This window comes from Vigna angularis, chromosome 3, assembly GCF_016808095.1.
Source record: "Vigna angularis cultivar LongXiaoDou No.4 chromosome 3, ASM1680809v1, whole genome shotgun sequence".
Taxonomy (NCBI): Eukaryota; Viridiplantae; Streptophyta; class Magnoliopsida; order Fabales; family Fabaceae; genus Vigna; species Vigna angularis.
In genome coordinates this window covers 12,012,336-12,037,955 of record NC_068972.1, presented here as the reverse complement: position 1 = coordinate 12,037,955, position 25,620 = coordinate 12,012,336, and the positions used below count along the sequence as shown (strand labels likewise).

General features: G+C 30.3%; 3 protein-coding genes and 1 long non-coding RNA gene across 11 annotated transcripts; all 4 read left to right on the top strand.

Moving 5' to 3' along the window:
* The first annotated feature begins 1,113 nt into the window (after positions 1 to 1,113).
* LOC128195946 (calmodulin calcium-dependent NAD kinase-like) lies at positions 1,114 to 4,665 on the top strand. Of its 2 annotated transcripts, XM_052875082.1 has the most exons (8): positions 1,114 to 1,336; positions 1,766 to 1,992; positions 2,244 to 2,305; positions 2,516 to 2,701; positions 3,085 to 3,214; positions 3,586 to 3,929; positions 4,020 to 4,164; positions 4,237 to 4,665. In XM_052875082.1, the coding sequence occupies exons 1-8, from the start codon at positions 1,150 to 1,152 to the stop codon at positions 4,516 to 4,518; spliced, it is 1,563 nt and encodes a 520-aa protein (XP_052731042.1). In that variant the 5' UTR covers positions 1,114 to 1,149; the 3' UTR covers positions 4,519 to 4,665. The 2 variants fall into 2 exon arrangements, with proteins under 2 accessions (XP_052731042.1, XP_052731043.1); XM_052875083.1 differs by lacking the exon at positions 2,516 to 2,701.
* Positions 4,666 to 6,628: 1,963 nt separating this feature from the next.
* LOC108318863 (uncharacterized) lies at positions 6,629 to 10,095 on the top strand. 2 transcript variants are annotated; one of them, XM_052875080.1, is made up of 2 exons: positions 6,629 to 7,262; positions 9,830 to 10,095. In XM_052875080.1, exons 1-2 carry the CDS (start codon positions 6,829 to 6,831, stop codon positions 9,960 to 9,962), a joined length of 567 nt encoding a protein of 188 aa, XP_052731040.1. In that variant the 5' UTR covers positions 6,629 to 6,828; the 3' UTR covers positions 9,963 to 10,095. The 2 variants fall into 2 exon arrangements, with proteins under 2 accessions (XP_052731040.1, XP_052731041.1); XM_052875081.1 differs by having other exon boundaries at positions 6,752 to 7,227.
* Positions 10,096 to 14,822: 4,727 nt separating this feature from the next.
* On the top strand, positions 14,823 to 18,153 carry LOC108320965 (uncharacterized). Of its 6 annotated transcripts, none has more exons than XR_001831440.2 (7): positions 14,823 to 15,103; positions 15,203 to 15,580; positions 15,769 to 15,904; positions 16,481 to 16,555; positions 16,645 to 16,745; positions 17,683 to 17,756; positions 17,852 to 18,153. It is a non-coding gene; the product is annotated as an uncharacterized LOC108320965 (long non-coding RNA). The 6 variants fall into 6 exon arrangements; XR_008247902.1 differs by having other exon boundaries at positions 15,687 to 15,904; XR_008247904.1 differs by having other exon boundaries at positions 14,824 to 15,103; positions 15,203 to 15,524; positions 15,721 to 15,904.
* Positions 18,154 to 24,843: 6,690 nt separating this feature from the next.
* Positions 24,844 to 25,510, top strand: LOC108320966 (oleosin Ara h 11.0101). The gene has a single exon (XM_017552573.2). It carries the CDS (start codon positions 24,859 to 24,861, stop codon positions 25,315 to 25,317), a length of 459 nt encoding a protein of 152 aa, XP_017408062.1. The 5' UTR covers positions 24,844 to 24,858; the 3' UTR covers positions 25,318 to 25,510.
* Positions 25,511 to 25,620: the final 110 nt, after the last annotated feature.

Below are 25,620 nucleotides of genomic sequence, written 5' to 3'. Positions count from 1 at the left end.
AGTGAGGATAAATTTATAACATATGATAATTTTATTATAATTTGATTTTATAATTAAAGCAATAGACTTCCATTATTTGTAAAATCGAAACCTATTATCTGACAAAGAGATAGAATTAAAAAATAATAATGGCACTTTTGAAATTTTGTGATGGATTTTGGTTTTTTAAATAACCAAAACATGTACTAGTATGTGATTTGATTATTTTAGAACCAAAACTATAGTTAGGAAAAATATTTCAAAAATATCATAAAATATTTCTAAAATATCATTTTGAAAGATTTTATTTCTCTTGAAACCAAAATCTATTAAGTGATTTCGAAAAACATTTTTTGCACTAATTAATTAGGAGTTATGAAATTCCAATCTTTGAAAGGAATAAAGTATATTTTACAAAACATATTTAGAACATACACAAAACCAAAAAAAAAAGTCAACAACATAAAAAAAATTGGTACTTAATTAAGTTAAAAAATAAATATAGAAAATAAGTTAAATACAAGACATAGATATATGATATTATTAACACTAATACTTGACACTAACAATATTGACAAGTTAACAAAACTTAAAATAAACAAAAGTGATAAATAAATAATTAAAAAAACAAAAATACTATAATATGACATGTGATATTTATAAAAGGAATATAAATTTCAATATAATGAAATAAAGATTGAGTCTATTTTAAAAAAATTATAAAAGCTTAATTGAGAAAATAATATACGTTACTTCCCGTAAAAGTGGTGAAGTTGATTAAACCAACTGCTGTTTTGAAGCTTATGAATGCCAAGAATAACAAGTGGATTGTGCCCCTACATTATAAGAGGAGTTTGAACAAGAATGAGACTCGAGTGCTAGTAAAACCCTTCATAAGTGTGATAATTCTCTTTTATTTTTATTATAACATGTGGCTTGAAGTGAAGAACATACTATTTAATTTGTGGTTATTAATTGTCATGCCTTGGTGGTTGAGATCCGGAAGTCGTGATTTGTTAAAATTTAGACTTATATATGTATAATAAAAAAAACCTAAGAAAAAGGCGAACAGTGACAAATTATAGTTATAAAGCAACCAAATTAATAGATTCTTTTGCCAGTTTTACCTGTAAACCTAAACAAATAGACAGGATTTGAGTTTTAAAGAAAATGAAATTATTACAAGTTTTAGCTGCCTCTGTTGCCGGATTAATTGTCGTCGCTCTCACCACAACCTACCGACGACATGCGAGACGACGTGCAAAGATAGTTAGAAAGCAGAAGAAGTTGATTCCACTCCTAAAAAAGACGAAATCTAACGATCTTATAGAGATTGAAAAGTTCTCCCACTACGTTGGTATAATGTTTAATTTGTGACTTTCAATTTCCTTATTCTCACCTATGGAATTAATTAAAAGAAAAATACACATATATCATGATTTTATGTACATTGTCTATTATATATTTGTTTTTTCAATTTATCTATCTTTCTATTTACCTAACTTATAAATTTATTATTTTATTATATTTATATTCAATGTTCATGTATAAATTTATTATGTTTTATTCTTTTTATATTAAATGTTCATGCACTTTTTTAGTGTGTCTACAATCATTTTCTACATTAAAATGGATACCTTTTTAGTTATTGGAAAAGTTCCAAGTATAACAACCTTAAAACAGGTTTTCTTCAAGGGTTATAATGCATAATGTGAAGACACGTGTACACAAGGGTAAGGTATGTTATATAATGTTTTGACTATCTTATTTAATGATGTGGTTGCAGCAAGACAGATTGGATTTAAAGATGCTAATGAAGTTCCAGTATTATGTATATTGGCCCAAGACTTTCTGAAAAGATCCAAAGAATGTGATGAAAATATCTTTGAATACATTTGTAGTGTCTATGGCTATCCTTGGGATTTATATACGAAACTCATAGATGAGTTTGAGAGATGCGTTAACACTTATTTAGCATTTCACTGGAATCAAGTTACACATCTCATTAGTTTGGTATTTATCTTAACTTACCTTCTTCATTTACCAATATTTTTTTTCTTCTTTAAATATATATATATATATATATATATATATATATATATATATATATATATATATATATATATATATATATATATATAAAGTTCGTAAATAAAATGGAAACAGATATTGATAAATAATAAAGTTGATGTGACCCTTCCAAAATAAATTATGACATTATATTATTCTCTCTAATGCGTTAATCATATTTTTTTTATATATAGGCTTTAAGGGAAGAGTCTCCACATACAAAAAAATTCAAGAAAATTATATTGGAAGTTATGAGGTAAAATTATATTAATCTTAATTTTTACAATATTTTCTAAGGTAGTTCAAATTAATGTCACCATATTATGATGGAGCTAAAAGTTTTTATAGTTTTAATATATATATTTTTCTAGGTTGAGGGGAATGTAATGCGAAAATAAGTATATATATATATATATATATATATATATATAATATTTGTTTGGCTAATATGGTGTGGTGTTCACAGAAAACAAAGGTTTGAAAGGGTTCAAAGACAACAAAGGTTTGAAAAGGTAAGCAAGAATATGCAGGTGAAAACAACAAATCATGACACGGATACGAAGATACTCAGTGAAAGGCGTCCGGTGTTACTACTTATAGGAGGTGGCATGGGAACCAAAAAGACTTTTATCTTTGAAGATATTATTAGAGTGTATTACTCAACTTTCAATCCTGCAAAATTATTATTCTATGATACTTATAGTTTTGCAAAATTTGTTTAGTGCAAAAATAATTAAATTGTGTATCAATGATTAAAACACAAATTTCATAAAATACTAATTATAGCACTCTAGTCCAAGTATTTGACACTCGTAAATGTTTATCTCACTATATAGAGGATGGATCTCACTACTTCATATAACATATAAATTAATCTGAGTAGTGTTTATCTTGTTATAGAATAGACTCTGCAATGAACACTCGTGAATCATAACACTCTAAATTCAATATTAAAGTATAAAAGAAATTTTGTGTTCTAACTTAGTTTTGCATATCTAAGTAAAATTATTTATACGTATCAAATGGCTTTGACAGAGTATTTTGCTATGAAGGAGCTAAAAATCCTGTGGTAGTTGAGACAAATGTCTTTAATGAGACTGAAATCATATATATGGCCCTTAATTCAAGAGTTCACCATGATGACATGCTCCAAACTGCTGAATTGGTATGTTTGTGTGAACACCTTCATTTTTTATTTTTATTTTTATAATAAATGTTACTTGTTAGGAAAAATTGAATCTAGAATCTTTTCCATTATTCCTTTTAAATCTTTTGAACTAATCTTATATTTTTTAAATGTCAGTGAAAAAAGTTGAATCCATATATCTTTTTTCCTCCACGTCTATCTACTTCATGTTATTTTTCCTTTAACCTGATGTTATATGTGCACCATGTGACAGACTGTATATATAAATCCATATTAGATTTTAAGAACTTTCATGTTCATATAAATTTTCTTTTGTAATTTAGTTATATTACCAAATGACTGAGATATGTTAGATTCTTATGAGTTATTTTTACTTAAAATTTGAACAGATGCATCAATCTTCCACCCATGTTGCATTATCTAAGCTTGTGACAGCTCTAAACGAGGGTCGAGATGTAATCATGGTTGATACATTATCATGTGAGTCGTTTGTAAAGCAGACTATTGTCATGGCAAGAAATATTCACAAATACCGATATCGAATGGGAGTAGGATATAAAGTAGCTGAAGATGGAACCGTCACTGAAAATTACTGGGAGAAATTACATGACACAGAAGAAGAAAATCAATCAAAAGGAATTTCTAACGGAGAACCATGCACACAAAAGCCTTATGAAATTTTCCTACTTGGCATGGTTTGTGAGAGTTATCTTGCTATGGTTAAAATCATTAGGTATACATGTTTGTGAGTTGTACCATGTTACTAATTAGGTAATTTTTTTTATTGGTTTGATGATTAACATTGCCATTGAAATTTTGACAGCAAAGCTATAATAACAAGGAGTGCAGTGAACGTAAATTCACAGTTGAAATATCACAAAATGTTTGCTAATGCATTTCCAAGATATTGTGATCTTGTTGATAAAGCCATACTCAGCGGCGCAGATTTTGTTGGTAGTCCACCAAATGTGAGAGTTTAATTTTACTATGTGAATATTAACATGTAATGGAAATAACAATTTATTTGTAATACATAACAGGTTATATGGAGCATCTTCCATGATGAGGATCGACAGGAATATATTAAAAAAACCAAGCTCTTAAAAGAATTGAGCGATTTGAATGTTGAAGCTGATTCCGTCTACGAACTTAACAAGAAACCCAATCGCATAATGGAACCTGATTCTCTTTGGAGTAAGATTGTTGTTCTATCACCTTCAAGAAAACGTGATCAAATGGAATTGAAGAACTCCATTGAAAGAATAGAGAGATCATTAAAATATATGACCAAATTATTTTGTGATACGTTGGAGCAGCATTAAACTATCACTATAGGTTTTGAGGTTTAGTTTGATATTTGTTAGTAGTATGGATTTAAGACAGGGAAGATCACTGTATCGTTTTCATGGTAACATCTATAAGTCAATTATTTGATGCAGCTTATAAGCGGTATAAAACAAAATTTGAAAAGGGAGAATAATAAATTTTTTGAAAAAAACATGATGGAATAATTAATTAGTTTTGTATATCTCCACCTTTCCTATATGCCTTTCATAATGGCTGGAAGCCCAATTCATTTTCTATTTTATTTCAGTTTCTACACCCCTTTTTCTAAAATTAGGCTCAATAGTCCGTAGTGTTAAGTTTTCTCACCACCGTTTTGCTTTCCACCACACCTAAAATTTACCACTCCCAATACAATGTGAATCCGGTAATTAGCAAAATGTGCAAAGAGGAGGGAGCAGTCTTCCTTCATTCTTCGTAACTATCAGGACTTTCTATTTTTTAAAAATACAACCTCATTCATATACAAAACAAAACTTCCATTTGGTGGGAGAGGAGATTCATTCGTCCACTACCATCATCCAAAACTCCTAATTCTCTACACACAAAAAATAAAAACACACACTCACAATATCTGACAATCATCTTCAACCTATACTCACACGAGTTCTCCTCATTCCCACAATACTAGATTTCTTTTGAAACAAAATCACAACACAGAGAGTAAAGACAAAGAAACACACAGTGAGTTGTAAACAGATTTTGGGAAGGATTTAACGACATTCACACACAAGCAGAATCATCCAGTATAAATAATCCATCATTTTCTAAGTTATAAGGCTTTTTTTTCAGAAGGCAAAGAGAAGCAAAGGTACTGAATTACTTTTGAAAATAATTTAATGAACCATATAATACCTTTAATGAATTCCAAATTTGTTTTAATGAATTCAGAAAAAAATGAAATCTGGACTAATAGGGTGCTGGAAGTAATACCGTTGTTTTTTTTAACAAAGAAGAAAGAAAGATAAGTGGGCTGCTTTTTTCATTTCACGCCATGCACTCCCATATAAATTAACCCCCATCCCTTGTATATTTTATTTTTATTTGTGGGCATGTTCATAATTTACTTTACTTTATGCACTTCATGTTCACTGCACAGACACCACTGTTTTACTCTGTTTCGGCTGTCACTATACACACCACACATTTAATTGCTCACCGCACCACGCATTCACTATCTCGCATCCCTGTATGTTTTATTTGCTTTTACCCTCCGCTGCCCACCCACTTTGTCTTCCAGTTTTATCCCTCTTTTTAGTTATGCCCTATATTTTACATATACATCTATGTTTTTATTTTCTCACTAATTAAAATTTTGTACTCTTTTTACTCAATATTCATGAAAATAAAACTGCTTTAAACAATAATAAATGTAAATTTTTAAAACAATAAAAAATATAAAAACTATAAAGATTAAAATTTAAAAAATAATTTTTCACTGATTTCTTTTGGATGTTTGTACGGTGGTCCATGTCGTCCAATATCCAAAATTAAAAGTACAATTTTTCGTGCGATCGTATGTGTTGTTTTATTACTTGAATCTTTATTTCTTAAAAAATAACTTAAAAATACGTTTTCACTATTTTCTTTTTGGTATTTGTTAGGTCATCTGTGTTACAGGACACTCATTTTCAAATAATTTAGAAGTATCAAAACTTTCAAACTAATCTTTCTTTTAAACTATGTTGCCCTTGATTTTCCAGTTTGAATGAAAATACAAAGAGCGAGATTAATATTTGTTGGTCTCAAAATTTTCAAAATATATTTTTAGTTTTTTCTTGTTATCTTCTTTTATTCTTATTTCCAAAAAAATAAACATTTAGAAGAAACCACACCATTTTTCATATTTGACTAACTAATGTTGTAAGGTGCTAATATTCTTTTTATGCATAACCGATTTTTGAATCTAAAATGCAGTTTTATAAACCAAACACGTATTTTTTACAGTTTTTCATAATAAACTACGATCATGATTCAAAAACTTTATTTTTAAATCTATTTTTTTATTATTCGTCATCCTGTCAGTTTAAATAGCAACACTTAGCCTTATAATTATCTTTACCAGATTTTGGTACGGAGTTATCAATATTTATTGAATAAATATTAATGTACATACATTAATTTATCTAAATCATTATCTATATTATTATTATTTCATAATTAAAATAATTTATATTAAAATTATAAAAAGTTCATCGTCTTTATGGAAGGATGTTGTCATTTCTTTATGATATCTATCCGACTATACTAGCTATTTGATTATTGTTTGTAGTCTCTGATGTGGCTTAATGGATTCGATTTCTGTTCCCAATCCTAAACCTAAACAAATGTTTTACCTGAAATGGCCATGGAATGAAACAAACCCTAATTCTAGTCCTGGTCCCTGCAAGTTTGAGGGTCCTTGGCCATTGAAATCTCTCCAAAACCTTGGTTTAATACCTTTCAATTTTGCGAGCTCTGTTTCAGGTTGGAAAAAGAAAACGACTCTCACACAGTCGGAGGCAGAACAGAGGGCATTTGCTTTGGCTCTGGCAAGCGCCAAGGAGGCGACTTTGGTGGAATTCTACTCAGCCAAGTGCAGGCTCTGTAATTCCCTGTTCAAATTTGTTTCCGAAGTCGAAACCCGGAACTCTCACTGGCTCAATATTGTCATGGCTGATGCTGAGAATCCCAATTGGCTACCTGAGGTATCAAATGGACCTTTTCACAAACTAAAATGCAGGTGTGTCTATATATGTGTGTGTGAAAATAAACTAAACTGTAGAATTTTTCCACATTATTTATTCTAGAAGCTAATTTCTTAATTTCTGTGTTATATAATTCATCCTAAACTCTGAATTATGTTTTTGCATAGTGAGTAAGGCTATACTCTAAATTATGAACAACATCTGAATGCGGCTGACCCAGACCATGACTATAATGTTATTGATTGAATACTACTTTAAGAAATAAAGACATTGTTCATTAAGTTTTCATCTTCAGTTTAAACATGAATCATGTGGAATAACTATATTTTTCAATGTTCATCCCCTATAAAAAAATTCCCATCAATTGGTAATTTTCATTTTTATGCTCAAAGAATTAAATCATGATACTTGAAAACCTGTAGTTTCCACTGACGACACCCAAATGAAAAGCGGGTTAGCATGTGTTAGTTGCACCAGTTAGTTAGATAAGCTTAGAGATGATTGGGTATACAAAGAAATAAAAAGAAAAGATATCACTCTTAGTTTGGAGTGGAATTGGGAGAAAAACACTGGTTTGTATCATTAGGTTGTCTTTCCTTTTTACCTATCAGATAGGCTATTCATTAATGATTTCAGATCTGCCTTCATTGTTCAAAATTATCTTGAGAAACATCGTTGGCTGGTGGAGCAATATATTTGAATAGTACCTTCAGGAAGTTCTGATTGATTGTTACTGATTTCTGCAAACCTTTAGTAGTAAGAAATAAAAAAAAAAAACTCAGTATTTGCTATGTGGGTTTCAGAAGCAGAATGTTTTTTGGCTTTTGCTGGCCTTTGAGAATCCCCACATGGGATCAAACTTCATCTCAGCCAAGGTTTCTGTTTGGTTGCATAAATTGCATGAACATTCTGTGCATCCGAGTTATTTCCTGGGCTTGGTAAATCCAACTGACATTTTTTTCGTACAAGAGTTCATGATGCTGAGTGTTATTGGTTCACTTCATTTCTGTTACTGGATTGTTGTAGAATAATAATGGCCATTTAGTATAATGGAAGAGACAGAAAAAATGAACTAGTAAATCTGGGAGACAGATAAGAAGGCTGTTCTTCTAACAAGCATGTAGGAAAAATAAAAAATAACCTATTACAGTTCTGGGAAAATGAAACTAAGTTACAGCAATTAAACCCTTTTCTTAACAGAAACCCTTGATAAAAATAATATCTATCTATTGCAATAGATCTAATTCTAGTATATAAAATAATTTTCATGAATAGGAACTAAACGACTAGAATAATACTTTTACAATAACTGTTCTAGAGTAGTATGGACAATACCATGCAGCCACGCAACAGCATAGGTGTTATGATGTTAGCTATGTTTTTTCTGTTATGGAGATTGGTTTATATGCCATTGGACTGTGAAGAATATAAATTTTGGTTTGATGTTTTGTAATTATTTTATATTGTTCTGTTTCTTTAATTGTTGTGTATAAACTTACATATCAGTTTGGTTATTAGGAAGAATTTAATGGGGCATGGGGGTTTAGCAAATAATAAGATAATTATTCATTTTATGCTGAACCACGTTTGGGCAGACCTGACTAAGCCATTAGGTTGACGTTCTGTGACTCTGTCTCCTGCTCCAAGCCATGTTTTTTACCTCTTCAAGATGCAGACCTGTTTGTCAATTTTGTTTTCCTCAAATGTGATTGTGGTCAATATATCCCTTTGAAGAAGTATTGTTTTGTCGTCTCTTCATCTCTGTAACTTTGGCCTTTTTTTTTTGTTCATTCTTTCAGAATGACCTCTACATGCAAGCAAACCATGCAAATTTTATTTGCACTACTGTTTCTGCTTAAATTGGCCTTAACCCAGTATCTTGTCTTGGATTATGTACATCATGCATTGATGCTGCTTCCATGTTTAACCTTACCTTTCAACTGAAAAAATGCTGCTTCCTTGAATATCTCAATTATCACCGTATACTAATAAAAATTGATGAATGGGCAATGCCCAAATTTGTCCAAACTAAGACATCCATCCTAGGATCACACTTCAGCCAAAAATTATCACCATATACTTAATTTTCTAGATCCATTTTCCATATATGTCCTTCGGTGTATATAGTTTCTGTAGAAATGTGATTTCGGCGTATTCCCATGTGAAACTTGAGATGATGGTTCTGTGAAGAAACATCAGTTTTTTGGAAGGATCTGGAAGAACATATTACATATTTTAATTATAAAGTAATATACATTTTCAATAGAGAAGATACATGAGCCTTTATCTTTTTCTTGATGGAAACAGTAGAATTTCAAATTTAGGAAGCAGTTGGAAGTTTTGTTTAAATACCTCAGCTTGCTATTCGTAGAAATTATGTTGACCTTGAAAAAATCTATTTACTTGAAATTCCTTTGAAATAGTTCAAGCTCTCAGTACTATTGTATTACCTTCATTTTGGTGTTTTTTTCTATCTTCTGATTCCTGAAGGATAATGTTGTATAGAAATCATTGAACATGTTATTTATTTGTTTAATATCAGGAGAATCCATTTTGTTCTCATTACTTCTTGCTGACTTGGTTTTGAATGTTCGTATCGCAGCTCCTTCATTATGATGTTAGCTATGTTCCTTGTTTTGTGCTTCTCGACCACAATGGCAAGGCCCTGGCAAAGACAGGTGTCCCGAGCAGTCGTTTACACGTTATTGCAGGAATCTCCCATCTTCTCAAAATGAAGCGCCCTCAACAAAAATGAAAATGACGGATTATGAGTAAGTGAAACCAAAATTTGTTGGTTGATTGTTTATTGATGTAGATGGCTTGAATTACATTTTATACAAACAGTTTATTATCCTTCTTTCTTTCTCATCTCCTATTTTTATTTTTTATTTCCTCTGTCCATGTTTGTGGCGCATAGTTTAGAACGCTGAACTTGAATAATCTACCTTAAATCCCGTCACTTGTCAAATCTCTTATTAGCGAACTATATTCGGTTCAAAAAGGAAAAATAGACCACAATTATTTTGTTTTACGAAATTACTGTTAAATTTCAAACTCGTGATTATTATTTAACCTCTCATACATTTTATTACTATTATTATTATTATTATTATTATTTGTAACTTTATATAAATAGATAAGTCGTTTTAGAGTTGCATGTACTATTTTACTCTTATAATTACTACAAGTAATTTTCTTTAATAATTTTATTTACACTTTTCAAATCTTTTTATCTTATCTAAATATACAGTACATTGCAAACAACCTATTATTTATTGTGTTATTACCATTCTTACTTGTTTTACTATATGTCACAAAATGCCTTTTATTAATCATAATAGATATATGGATATATGAGATAAAGGGACAATGGTAGAGAGATGTTAGTGGTGGAAACACAACATTCGTTAAAAAAAGTTATAAACTATTAAGGAAGATTGAATTTAATTGTAAAGAAGAATAGAGATGTTATGTGCCCTGTTTTTCTTTTTTTAACTGGTTTGTGTGTGAAGAGTGTGAATGGGTCTCTTATGGTGGACAAAATGGAGATAGGGAGAAGAAGGAGCCTGTGAAAACTTCAATCCGGAAGAAGGAAATTCATCCACTCAATCCAATTTTTTTTGTTTAATATATTTTAGAATGTATATACTTCTAAAATATATTTCTGGATTTGAAAATATTTTTCAAAATGTGTATTCTGAAATATATATATTTTTAAATGCATTTCAAAATACATATATTTTCAAATTCAAAAATAGTTTATGAATTGTATAATTCAAAATTATTTTTTTAAAATACATTCTAAATTATATAATTTGAGAGATATGTTTGGATTTGGAAATACATTTTGAAATGCACTTTCTGAAATGAATTTTTTTAATGTATTTTGAAATGTGTATTTTAAAATGTGTTTTGGATATAGAAATATCTTTTGGATTAGAATATAATTTTCTTTTAAAATGTATTTTGAATTGAGCAATCCAAAAAATATAAAAATATTTTTTCATTGGTACAATTCAAAATGTATTGAAAAAACATTTCAAAATGTATATTTTAAAATATATTTTCAGATTCCAAAATATTCACATTTCGAAAGAAGAAAAAAAGGGAGGTAGAAGAAGAATCAGCCAAATACTAACTCTGACTTAGATAAAGTTGCTGATGAATGGTTTAAGTAGAAAATCTTTAGTAAAAATGTCTACAGCTATTTGGAGGATGAGACTCAAAGCAAGACCTTAATTATGTTTAAATATTTAATACCCTCGTAAAACACGAGGTTAACAGCTATGTGAAAAGAGCTTTTATTATTATAATATAAAACAATTAAACGAGAATAAGTTGGATAAGGATCATTGAGAAGGTAAGTGAGCCAATGTAACTCACATGTTCCTGAAGCAAGAGTTCAGTACTCCAACATATATTTTTAAAATTCTGAATCATTCATACTATATTAATCCATTTTTGAATTTGACACTGTCAGAACCCAATTTAAAACCCACTAAGAAACCCTGCTGAATGGATTACAAGTGTCGCGACGAACGGTTGGATTTCAGAGAGTGGAAAACAGGTGGCGGCTAGAGAGTGGACGTTCGTCTTTGGTAGTGGGCAGTAGTTAATGAAAAATTTTCAAACGACGTGCCACTTCTCTGCATGCGACTTTCTTCTCCAAAAACTCTGAAAAACCATTTTCTCCTCCTTCTCTCTAGAATTCTTAACCTTCTCTCTACGAAATCTAACACTTTTCTTCCTCTGATCATCCCGTAGATCACACTTGAGCATTTCTGGCGACGAGGGTGTCCGTTTGAACCGAACAGCTTTCTGTTCTGAGCTGGTAAGTTCATTCCTCCCTCAGCTGTAAGTTTTCAGTCTCCTGCAAAACCAGATTTTCTGGGTTGCATGGGTTCATCCTCTCATTCTGTGTGTTTCTGTTTTTATGTTTTACTTAGCCTCATAACGTGTGAGCTTAGGATTCTAAGAGTTTAGCGGTGAGCTTTCTGTTCAACCGGTGAACGTTCGTCTACGTCTATTGAGAACTTTCGTTCACGCTCAGAGGTAAGGGAAGCTTATTTAATTTAACGTACGTTCGTTTTTCATTGAATGCATGTTGGTTGATTGACTGAATGTATATGATGGTTGCTATGTATGAATCTGGAAATTTAGAAATGTATGAATGCATGACTTTATGAATATGAATGTTGAGAAATGAGTGAAAATGTATGACTGTATGAAGTTAAATTTTGTGGAGTGAATTGAAGAGATTATGAATTTAATACTGGAAGTTATATGAAAATGTATGATAGTAATCTGACGGTCTTTGACCGTTCGGTTATGGTGAACTCGGCTGAAACTGGATTCTTTCATTTGGAGAGAATTCCAGTTGAGGACGAGCGTCTTTTCTATATGAATTCTATTCACTCATAAGCGTTCAACCAAGGAACTTCATTTCTTGACGTTAGATTGAAAATTCCAATTTATTATATGAAATTGTATACCTTGTTCGTTATTGAACATTTATAATTCTCAAGTTTTATTCTATGTGCTAGAGGTGCTTGGTCTTATACCAAGCGCTCATATTTAGTAGTGTTAGGTTTTATACCAAGCGCTCGTACTAAGTAGTACTCGGTCTTATACCAAGCGCTCGTACAAAATGTTTAGTCTTCTACTAAGCAGTTATTCTTGTTTCCGAAATCCTTTTTTTTTCTCTAAGTGAGCGTTCGTCCAAAATGTGTAGCGTCCGTTCTGTACATGTTCAGTATTCGACTGAAATTCGGTTCATTGATGTTTCTCATAAATAAGTTAAATATTTTCAACGTACGGCCTATTCGTACTATTCATTCCGTAATCCTTAGTGGGCGTCCTACCATATCATTCCTAATATTGTTTAGCCTCGAGACTTAGTGTTCGGCCTAGGTTAGTTGCGTTCGGGTTGAACTCTTAAGAGCCAGCTCATTTTACCTGGTTCATCTGGAAATCACGTTCGTTTTCATTGGCCTCTGATAACTAGTCCCGTACGAAGTTTTCTTTCATACTCAGGGAGTAAATTGCTGGAATCAGTTGTTCTAGAATTAGAGACGTTTTGGTCTCGCTACCGTCGTTAGGTATCTGATATCCTAAGGGATCACGTTTGGCTTAGTTGAGAAAGTATCTTGTAAGATGATGAAATATAATATTGATGAAATGGTAATGAGTTATGAACGAGCGTTCCGGGGAGGAATGTCTCATGAATGTATATTGAAATTGGTAAAATATGAATATGGGTAAGTTAAGCTGGCGGCTCATCCTGATGTTCAATGATTACTCTTCTCACGTAGAGAGGGGTAAGTCATGTGTGCGAACGGCAGGAGGTCCTTAGTCCCTAAGTTAACATGGGCGACGTAAGAACGGACTAACCTCGGGTGGCAGCTGTCCAGGGCATCCCAGTTACTACATCACCCGGGTGCACGAGCGTTGTAACTACATAATTCATACAGTCTGGACAGTCTGAGTCTAGTAATTGGCTTTGTATGTTTTATTGAATGATGGATGATGTTCGTTTGAATTGTGTGAATTTTTTTCTTAAATATGTATGATTGAATTATGTGACGCTCGGGCACTGACGAGGGTGGGGAGTGATCGCCGGTGCAAAGCGTCACGGACAATGAGCGGCTCCTGGCAGGCTTCCAATGGAAGGGGTCCATGGACGAATCGGACATACACCGGAATGAGAGGGATCTGGAGACTGTATAGGTATGGGACTATACAGTTGAAGGATAGCTTAAAGGAATTGATTTGGCTACTCATATCACCAAAATGCATTTGCTTTTCGGTAGCCTGACCCATAAGAACTCCATGGTTAAGCGTGCTTAGCCTGGAGCAATTTAGGGATGGGTGACCTTAGAAAATTTGGTAGAGGTAGAAGTGAAGATCGAGCAGTAGGACGTTCGGTCAGTACTTGTACGGCCGTTCAGCCATAACCGTACGTTAATTTTGTAAGACTGAAATGTAATATTATTATATGTGATTATCCTATGTGTTCGATTTTCTATTTTGAATTATTGGGATGTTACAGACACTATTAAATAAAAACACTTAAAAAAAATATAAGCGCTAAAATTTAATTCATTAATAATTATTTTTTCTTTAAATAATATACTTGTATTTTTGTATATTTTCTACTAGTTATTTTTTCTCTGTCCACTGTCTTTCAATTTAATCAAACAACTCTATTTTTTTTTCTCATCTCTCCCTTGTTTAACTTTTATTTTTCTCATCTCTCCCTTGTTTAACTTTTATTTTTCTCTTCCACTTTCCTCAAATCCAAATAATGGCTAATTGTTTTCTACGTATAACACTAGGTTGTCAAAATGAGTGTTTAAGCGTATATCGAATAAGAGTCTACAATCATATCACTACAAAAATTATTTATTTTAAGAGGGCTTTTTTTATGGCGGTTTTGGAAATCCTAAATACATTCCGGCGGTTTATACTTAAAACCGCAAGTAGGTTTTTTATTTTATATTTTTAGAAAAATTTTCTGGCGGTTAAAACCAAAACGCCATAAAATATATATTTTTTAGAATAATTTTTCTAACAGTCTAATATTATTGTTCAGTCTTTCTCCCGCACCTTCATTTCTAATGTCTTAAATCTAAGCCTTAATTCCCTCCCTCCCTCTCTGCTGCCTTCGTCAAAATCTTCCCTCAAACTCTTTCCCCAAATCATAATCTTTCCCGCTGCGTGTTCGTGTTCGTGTTCGTTTCTGTTTGGGCTGAGCGTCGAGGTGGAGGCGGCGAGGTGGAGGCGGCGAGGTGGAGGCGACGAGGTGGCGAGGTCGAGACGGCGAGGTCGAGGCGGCGAGGACTCTGTTGAGGCGATTTTTATCAGTTCCGTCTCCCTGGTATGTTCATCTTATCTCTTCAATCTTCATCTTATCTGCTGAGGGTTTTCCATGTCTTCCATCATTCATAGAGAATTTGATGAGACCTTCCCCCTCTAGTCACAGATCATCCACAACCACACTATCACAAACAGTCATCTATGTTATTCCATTATCACTTGCATTTCCCCTGCCAAAACCTTAAATTCGAGAGCAGGAAATCTGGCACCGTAAAAGAAGCGGAAGTCGCATTGCTGGAGTACCTCAACTTATACGCCAACAAGCCCTCCTTCTTCCATCACACAGGAACACTTCTTCCTTTGTTTCATGGAGTTATTTTGAAGACACTATGATAGAAGCATTGTGATGATAGACACTTCTTCCTAATTTGCAGGTTCACATTTGATGGAATTATCTTTCAAACTTCTGCAATTGATTCTGGGTAGGATGTCCTTTGAAATATTCCAGAATAATGACTTATTTGACATTTCAGTTATTGTAAGTGTGCTTCTATAATATTTCTATTTAGTACTTAATTTGTTTTCATTTTTATTAACTAATCTTGCATCATGGTAAATAAACATATATAATGTCTTTGGTGAAGCAATATTTTTGACTCGTTCCTCTACAAGTGGCAGCAATAGCAAGGCAATTTGTTGTCTTGCACAATTCCTTGAAATTTGAAGCTCTCCACTTGCTGAATGCCATTCAAACCTCAGAAGTTCCAAGGGAAGAATCCAACGGATAAGAGGAATGTACTGCTTTATTAGCTGTTGCGAACTGTGGAAGTGATAACTGATTTAGTTGTTTGGTTCATTTCTGGTATGTCTCTCATTCTCTCTACTGTCGATTCAATTGAATGGTAGTTGTTTCAAGATCTAATTAGCAATGAGAGAAAACCTTTCCATCTTTTATTAGTGCTTTATTTTCATCTCAGAAAAAAAGGTTCTCATTTTCTGAAAGTTTCTCCTTCCCGATTTAATTTTTTTATGACGATAGAGCTCCTTTCCTAGGGTGCTCTGCTACTGCTGTATAAAATTCATAGTTTTTATGAAGTTCTATAAATATTGAGATTTATCAAAATTTGATTTTAGATAAATAGTCCTTTTTATTCTCATTAATTCTACTTGGGTCTTAAATATTAAGGTTAGGCAGTTCCATTTTTCATGTCTGCGAATTGATTCACCCTCCCTTTCCAAGACAGTCAATCTGCCAAAGCTAAACTTTTTAGTTGGGGACATGGGGAATTGTGACTTGAACTTTGGTGTTCTACCTATTCTATCATGTTCCATTTGTACCTCTAGTTCATGTTGTTCAGATTTCTACAACAGATGTTTAGTGTTAACGTTGGGATTCATTGTACTACGATCTAAATGCCAAATGATATAAACTATGCAGTTGTTCAAGATTAGTGATGAAGTGATGATTGACGCAACGGATAAGGGCAATATTGCACCTATAATAAACCATTCTGTAAGTCATTCTGACGAATCTTGTCTTTGGACTCTGGTTTTGCGCCGAAGGTAGAACTTTTTTTTTTGAATCAACCTGTTCTGTTATAGTGCATGCCAAACTGCTTTGCTAGGATTATGTGCTTGAGTGATGAGGAGAATCAGATTGTGCTTATTGCGAAGACCAATGTTTCGGCTGGTGAAGAACTAACGTACGGTTTGTTGTGTTTGTATATTTTTAACGTTTGTGCATTTAAGGAATCATGCATATTGAACTGAACGTGACAAACATCATATATAATAATATAATAATGTCTTACTTTTAGGAATGAAGATGCTATTTAGCTTAACATTTTTTGTCTTTAAATGTTGCAACAGGTATAAAGTTTAAGTTATTCTCTATTCTAATTGGTTTGATTCTATCACAATTCTTCTTATTAATTTGATGTTGTTACAGGTTTGACTTACTGAATTTAGTTTGTAGATTTAGTCATTTTTCTTTAGTGATGCTTTTTTCGTTGATTTTCATTTCATTTCTAGTATTCATAGGCACTATTACATTTCTTTGTTGTTTTGTGTGTAGCCTTGATTTTAATTTGTTTGTTTGTTTCAATTTTGTGGAAGTTGATTTAGTTTTAGAGTTACTTCTAGTTAAGAAATTAGATGTTATTCTCCATATTCTAGTCATCCCTCTGCAATGTAAATGATAATATTATTATTATATCAAGTTCCCGAAACCCTGAATTCTTCCTGTTATAATATTATTATAACAAAGATACAATTATTAATTTTATACTATAACCAAAACATTCAATTTAATTAATTTAGTTGTGCTATTGTTCTTTCATAATATAATATTGTTCTGACATGGTGGAAAAATATGAATTTATTTTTTGTCTATATGATGGGGCCCGGGAGGAAGGTTTGCCTAAGGGAAATGGCACATTCAGGTGGAGTGATGGATTATGGTTATTAACATATATACTACTAACATATATATGATTATGATTATTAACATATATATGATTTTAGTTCTTATTTACTCTTAGATTATGGTTATTGTCTAAACATATTTGATTGTTAAGTATTATAGTCCTCGATCATTTTAAAAGAAAACTAATTCCAGTGTTGCTTACCATCAATAATTAGATGAGGGGGATGATCCTTGATTGAAGCTTTGGACGCTGAAATAAATAACTAGAAGTTGGAGCTTTCGGTGCAAGGTTCGATTTTTCACTAAGCATTTGTTTTTTTAATTATGTTCAATGTTTTAGGATACTAAATTTTGATGCTTAATATTTGTTTATATTGTTTTAAGGTTAGCTACAAGGATACTATTGGGTCATCAAAGGAAAAAAAGAGATAATGTCAAACTCAATAGAAGGGCTCACCCAACAACTCTACTGGATTTTTAGACTTTAGAACATTTTAATGGAATTTTTTCAGTAATTATGTGAGGTTACTATTATATCATAGGTTGTAAAGAGGACTTTATTAGTTTATATATTAGTTTATTAGAAGGTGTAATTAAGTATAAATGTACTACATTATTTGAACAATTTGTTGTATTAGATCATGATTACTATTTATTTTATAATATTTAATTTTAATTTCAAATTATTTGATTGTGTGATTGATATATTAAAGAGTTTTTATCATAATCAAATAAATTATAAATAATACAAAAAAAAATCTACATTGCATTTCCGGCGGTTTTGAAACCTCGATTTTGAAAACCTCTACAAATACCGGCAGTTTCAATAAAATCTCTGCAAATACCGGCGGTTTCAACAAAACCTCTGTAAATGTCGGCGGTTTCTTCTAACCCTGGTTAGTTCCGGCGGTTTTGGGAAAACCCTCGCTAATACCGGCGGTTTTCACAAAACCTCCGCTAAAACCGTCGGTAATTTTGTGACGCTGGTTTTCCCAATGGTTCTTGTAACCGCGGAAAACATATTTTTCGGGGGTTAAAACCCCGGTAATGTCAAAAATAACCCCTACTAAAATTACGTATTTTTGTAGTGTATTAATTATATTGAAATATTTCTTATGTATATACTAATAATTTTCTTATATAATATAAATTATTTTATTTACTAAATATGATATATTTATTATAAATATTAGTATAATAATCATACATTTATTTAATTGAATTTATATTAAGAAATTGTTGTTAATAAAATTAATTACAAAAGATATAGGAATAACATATAAAAATATTAAGTTTATAAAATTTAATAAATATTATATCTAATAAAACTAAAGATTAATATTATATAGAAAATTTAAGTATATGTATAAATATATATCGATAGTATATTAATAAAATCAGTACAGTGGGTATTTGCTATAATTTGAGGTGATTTCATAAATTTTTCATCAATAGTCAATGACGTTAGCAGGTAGGATATTCAATATTATAATGTATCAAATCAGAATCTTAACTAGAGTAAATTCATCTTTTACTCTTTTCTTAAACCATTTTAGAAGCTTTACATACACGGGACGTATTCCTTGCATGTGGCTCAGTTAAGTTGAAGATAATATTTGAGCCTTTCTAGGATTGTTAAAGTATGTGATCTTTCATCTTATTTGGATGTACAAGTATTGCATCTTGTTAGAGTAAGGATTCTTGAAGCGTAATTTGAGTTAAGAAGCTTCATTTAGGCAAGGAAAGACATTTCCTTTCCTTCTAATACTCTATATTAAAGGACTTGAATATGGAGGTGAGGTGGTCATTAAAGTTGATAATTGGTATAGAAAGTATTTGTGTTTAATATATAATAACTTTTGAATTTAGAATGAGAGGTTTGATTTAATTATATTGTTGTTTTGTGAATAGTGAAATGAGTATAATATATTATTTGAGTCTAATTTAATACACGAGTCTTTCAAAAATAGAGTGAAGTGTTTGTGTTGATGTGATATCAATGTTTTATGGCATGCGAGGTAATTGATTAGATTGAGAGATGTTAGACACTTGATTCTTTGTTGTGATATGATTAGAAGAATGAGTTTATTTGTGAATGATATCGCCTGTATATAGATAAGTTGTGAAAGTATGTGCTTATATGAATCTATTTAAAATAAATTTAGCTTATAGCATTTTTTGTGTGTGATGTTTTACAAATATAATGATCTTATATTACAAGAAAAAAATAATATTTCAGACAGAGGATTTAAGTCGTGAGAGATCAAAGATAAATTGGAAGAAAATATTTTATATATGTATGTTAGAGATCACAAACACACAAGTAATTACAAAATAAAAGTAAAATGACAAGAACACAATATTTATGTTGTTCAATCAAAATGACCTGCGCTCGTGACTACACTATATGATATTTCAAATTGATCAATAAATTAGGTTTACAATTACAAGATTTATGAAAAATAAAGCAAATAAATGGGTCAGGCTCAATAACTTTGTGGGATCTCCTCCGTTCAACTACTGAATACCATGCATTCAGCTACATCATCTTGAATGGTAATAATAGTCTTGACAGTGACAATATTTACAAATATTAATTTTAAAAATAAAGCCATAAATAATAATTAATGTATGTGATTATTAAAAATAGTGTAAAAAGTGAAAATTTGATTTTGTTAATGAATTTATTTGTTTTAATATTTCTATCTTTTCACATTTAAAATATAAATTATTTTACTACCTCACTCTAAAAGGTCGTAAGTGTAAATAATAATTTTTCCTCTTTTTAAAATTGTATCAAATTCGATGTTATTTTAGTAGTTTTGAAACAACATTAGTTGTTAGGATAGCAAGTAGTCCACAAAGCACGTGGATCACCAAATTCAAGCCGAAACTTGCTTTCCCAAGTGAAAGCAAATTTTATCTCTTTAATTAATTAAAAAAAAAACTAATTACCACCTACATTCGTTTTTAAGAATTGTTTATAACTGTAGTCTGAAAAATAAAAATAAAACTATAAGTCATATTTAATAATTTTATTTTTGTTAAAATATCATTAAATTTTTTTATTATTATAATTGTACTACATAGAAAATTGTTAATTGGGTTGCATGATATTTTTTTATTTTGAAATGATATTCATGGTAACTTGTATTTGACATTTTATTTAAAAAGTCTTATAGAGACTAATTTATAATATAATATATATATATATATATAAATATAAAAAAGATGTAAATGTTATTTTATAAACTAATTTTGTAAGATTGAATTATATTTAAAGTTCATTTCTTAATATGATATCAAAGTCGTGAGTTTAAGTTTATTTTAACAAAATTTATTTTATGATGAGTTTAGCATGTGGTTATCGAATCACCTATTAATATGTCGTCACATATTTGATATGTATATACGTCGATATGAGGGGGTGTGTTAGAAATCTTATATTAAATAAAGATAAACCAATTTAAAGTATATACGTTAGTACAAACTGTCACGTTACAAAATGACTTTATAAGATTGAATTAGATTTAAAATTTACTTCTTAGCACTTTTAATATTTTCTTTTTATGGTAGGATATTTATGTCAATAATTAAGTAAGACTTTCACATCACGACATAAAATTTTAGACACGTTTAAGTCGAAAATGTTTAATTTTGACTAATAATAATCAAAGGCTCAACTAATACAACATGTACATAAACACGATTCAGTAAACATTATGGATAAATAATTATCTTAAGTCATATTTGAGCTTTCCTTAATCATACTTGAATAGTAAATTATCTTATAAGAAACAATATAAATAGATAAACACTTGAGATAAATTTTTTTTTTTTAATTAATCTTTCTTAAGAAAACAAACTCAAAAACACTAACTTGAATATCAAAATATTTTTATAGATTTTATTCAACACTAAGACCCAAATATAAAAATCAGCATACAAAAATATAAAAAAATTAAACTTTAAATTTAATTTAAATATTACAAATATTTATAAAATAAAGGTTACATAAGTTTATATGTTAAAGTTTATTTTATCTCTCAATATAAAATCTTTAAAAAATCATAAACTAAACATACCATGAGAAAACGAAGAGAAGCATCACTAATTGTTTTAAAGGATTTATTTGGCCTTATTATCTATGTCATTCATTATTGAGTGATATTTCTCTCTTTAATTTCATGACTATATGAGTACACGACAACAAAACGTGGTTATTGAAAAGAGCCACGAGTTTTTATTCTCAAAGACAAATCATAAATGTTTGTATTAAACTCCATGAAACATGACGAACAAAAGTATGTGGTTTCACACGTAATAAATGTTTTGGCGGGTACAAATATGAAAATTAACGTTTTCTTTCCTCCCCTTTCTCACCTTTGTCCCACGTTTCTCTCATCCCCATGATAAAATAAAACAAAAACAAATACAACATTTAATGAGACTGTTTAACTTTTTATTAACACCATGATCATGATTCCATTAAAAATAATAGTAAAATGGATTAATACAATTTAACGTAATAATGACATTAAATGGCACATTTCTTAATAAAAACTTCATATTATGATTACTTTTATAATTTAGAGCACATTGGGTAGAAAATAGGTTTTCTAAACTTTTGAGTTGAGAAATTTTTCTCTTATTAATTTTTCGTTGAAAAAAATAAAAATAACATCACTCGTAAAAAATAAATTATACATCTAATTTTTCAGAGTGAGAAAGTGAAAATTTAAAATAGAAAATACATTATATATTTATATATGATAGAAATTGTTTATAATAGATCCACGTGTTCATGAATTTTGAAAGCGTATTTGAATTACAATGATTTTATTATTAATTCTTATCTTACTATTTTAGTTTCAATTTATTTGTTCTTTTCACAAGTTTTATAAACCGAACGTTAACAAAGGATTTTGTTATTTTTATGATACGTATATATATTCCTAAAAAGAAAAAAAAATCATTCCCCTTAAACTTAGATTAAGTCTCATTGTCACTGTTGCTTTTGAAGAATGTTCTTCAAATTCTTTGATGTTGCAGGCCTCTTGAAAAATTGTTTCTTCATGTTTTTTATTTACATTTAATTAAATGGTATTTTAAAAAACAAATATTTGTTCATTAATTTCTCTATGATCGGTGTTTTAACGATCATTCGACACGTATAAGGGATCATTGAAGGTTTTGTTTTATGTACGGGTACATTTATATTGGCAAAGGTAAGTCACTTTACTGTACGTGTGATGTGACTACTAGGGACAAGATCACATAAGCGCGTTTGATGCAATTAATTTTGCTTGCAGATAGATGAAAAAACAGATTCTAACGCGAAGTGAGAACGTGAGACGTGAACTATGATTTTTTTAATTTTTTAGTCCCACAATTACTCCACCCTACGTACTAATATGACGTAATCACTAAATTTAGTTAATGAGCTAAGCATAGAGAGTAATTATAAATTAATACAAAGACTATTAAGATACTACATATCGTTTTTACTTTCCTTTTAAAAATTCCATTTCCAAACCAAATATAATATCTAAGATATTAGCCTCTTGGTACCAACCATTTCGGTTCACGCAAATACTACTTTATTTTAAATCCTTCATACTTTAACACGATGATGAATAAAAAATTAGGTTAAAATATTTTTAGTTTTTAATTTTTTTGAAATTGAAATTTATTTTTATTTAAATTTTTGATAATTTTTTTTTAATTTTAAAATTGAATTGATATAAATTTTCTTATTCAATAATACTTATTTTTTATATATTAAATATATTTTATGTTAATATTTGAGTTGTTTATATTATTTGATATGTTTTTGTTTTAATGTTAATTAAAAATATTTTTGATAAATTAAAAATAATTAAAATAACTTGATTAAAATGATTATATTAATTTATTTTTAAAATTTGAAAATAAAAATATACCAAATTTTACATAATAAAAAAATCAATTTTTGTATCAAAATTAATAAATTAAAAACATATTTAAGCTTTTAAAAGTTTAACTATGATAAATTGTTCTAAATCTTCCCCAATTTGTCAGAAAAATATAAAGGCGCTATTGTTAAATTAGTTTCTTAATTAAAGGTTTTAATGCATTGAATATATTAGCTTGTTCTTAATAAAAGTACTTTTAGAGAAAACAATGTATGCATTGCATGTCTAAATAGTTTTATCAGATTATTATAATCTGTCATATACAGTAAATTTGTTAATTTTACAATAACGCTCTTTAAAATATTATGTTAATCATAAATTTGAATGGTTATTAGCGTAAAACTTTTTACCTATCAGTCTATAAAATAATAAATCCTATTAACAAAGTAGTTTTTGTTTTACAGCAAACAAAGTTGTGAGATAAATACAAACACTTTCGTGTTTATCATTTAACCTTTACTTTGAGTTTAAGTTTGATGAATAAAAAACTCATAACATCAAAGAAATCGTTTTTTATATAATTGTAGAATATTTATCATAAAAATATAAAGTTTAATAAAAAAAGTTATACTCGATTTAGAAAAATATAATTATAAAAATATTTTAATCAATAGGGTGACATCTTAATTTGTAGGCTTATTATTGAATTTAGGAAAAAATTGTCTGATATCTCCTTCAACTTATCTTCCGATTAAATTAGGCACAGTGGACGGAGTTAACTAATTAATTAATTAATTAGTTAATGGCAAGAACCTAGGCACGCTGCAACGTCGCCATCGTATTTAATATGAGCTTTCGGAATTTTCCGACAAAACTCCAATCATTATATTTCACGTGTCTACTATTAGGCAAATGCCTTCTTTATTAAATTCATTGCAAACATGCTATAACATCTTATAACATCTGATTGTCCACTTTGGGCCTATCGAATCTTTTCTGAATTAGGGGGTTATGATGCGGGCATGAAGCACATGAGCTTCAAAATTATATATAAGGAATTACTCTATATATTATATAACTTAGTAACAGTGTATTATATAACTTAGTAACAGTGTAGATATAATTGTTACATAAAGTAGAACCTTTTATCTTGGTATAAGAAGTCATTTCAGTACCGTTCCTTTTCACTAGAGTTACAAAAACAAAAGCCACCTAAGTATAGTATAACACCGTTGCACAGACCTTGGATTCTTATCAAATCCGAAACTATGCCAGAAACAAAAATACATACAAAGACCTAACGTGTCATAAAAGGAACACATAGGTTTTACATGCAAGCCATGCATGAAAAGCTCTTCAACAAGTGTCACACCATTCCTTTAGGTCCTGCCACCCAACCCTCCACTTACTCTATCCTCCATATATAATCATTTCCTGCACATCAAACTCCACCACATTGGCCACTAACCCTTCACTTTTCTCTCATTTTTCACCACCATGGCTGACTTTTCCTACCACCAACAATCACAATCTACTCAACCATCCTTTCGCTTTCGCTACCGTGATGATCCACACCAACAAACCCTTTGCACCCAGGTGGCTAAGGCAGCCACAGCTGTCACCACCGGTGGCTCCCTCCTTGTCCTTGCTGCCTTAATCTTGACCGGCACAGTCATTTCTCTGACAGTTGTTACTCCACTATTTATCATTTTCAGTCCTGTTTTGGTTCCTGCAGTCATCGCAGTTGTCCTCCTGAACCTTGGATTCTTGGTCTCAGGTGGGTTTTGTGTGATGGCTATCACTGTGTTGGCATGGATATATGGATATGTGACTGGGAAGCACCCACCTGGTGCTGATCAATTGGACAGTGCTCGTCACATGCTCTTGAACAAAGCACGAGAGATCAAGGACTATGGACTAACCCAGCAAATCAGTGGTGGAGCTCAGACTTATTAATGAATGAATGAACAAATCAGTGGTGGAGCTCAGACTTATTAATAAATGAATGAACAAAGTTAAATGTAGTTTTCCTATGTTCTCATCGATTTTGAGTTTTCTCATCATCACTTTTGTTAGTGTTTTCAGTGAATTAAGAAAATCTATTTGTCTGTTGCATTTTTTTAAAGTTAATATCCAATTTTATGATTCTGCTTGCTGCTTGTTCTTCTCTACTCTTTATATATATATATATATATCAAGTGCAATTTACATTTACTTTTCCTTTTCTTATTTTTTCTTAAACTTTTATATATATATATA

Bases quoted from the DNA above. Each gene is read 5' to 3' on its own strand.
- LOC128195946 (XM_052875082.1), top strand. From the start codon at position 1,150: ATGAAATTATTACAAGTTTTAGCTGCCTCTGTTGCCGGATTAATTGTC. The intron at 1,993-2,243 runs GTATTTATCTTA...TTTTATATATAG, and splicing joins TTACACATCTCATTAGTTTG to GCTTTAAGGGAAGAGTCTCC. The intron at 3,930-4,019 runs GTATACATGTTT...AAATTTTGACAG, and splicing joins GCTATGGTTAAAATCATTAG to CAAAGCTATAATAACAAGGA.
- LOC108318863 (XM_052875080.1), top strand. From the start codon at position 6,829: ATGGATTCGATTTCTGTTCCCAATCCTAAACCTAAACAAATGTTTTAC. The intron at 7,263-9,829 runs GTGTGTCTATAT...TTCGTATCGCAG, and splicing joins TTTCACAAACTAAAATGCAG to CTCCTTCATTATGATGTTAG.
- LOC108320966 (XM_017552573.2), top strand. From the start codon at position 24,859: ATGGCTGACTTTTCCTACCACCAACAATCACAATCTACTCAACCATCC.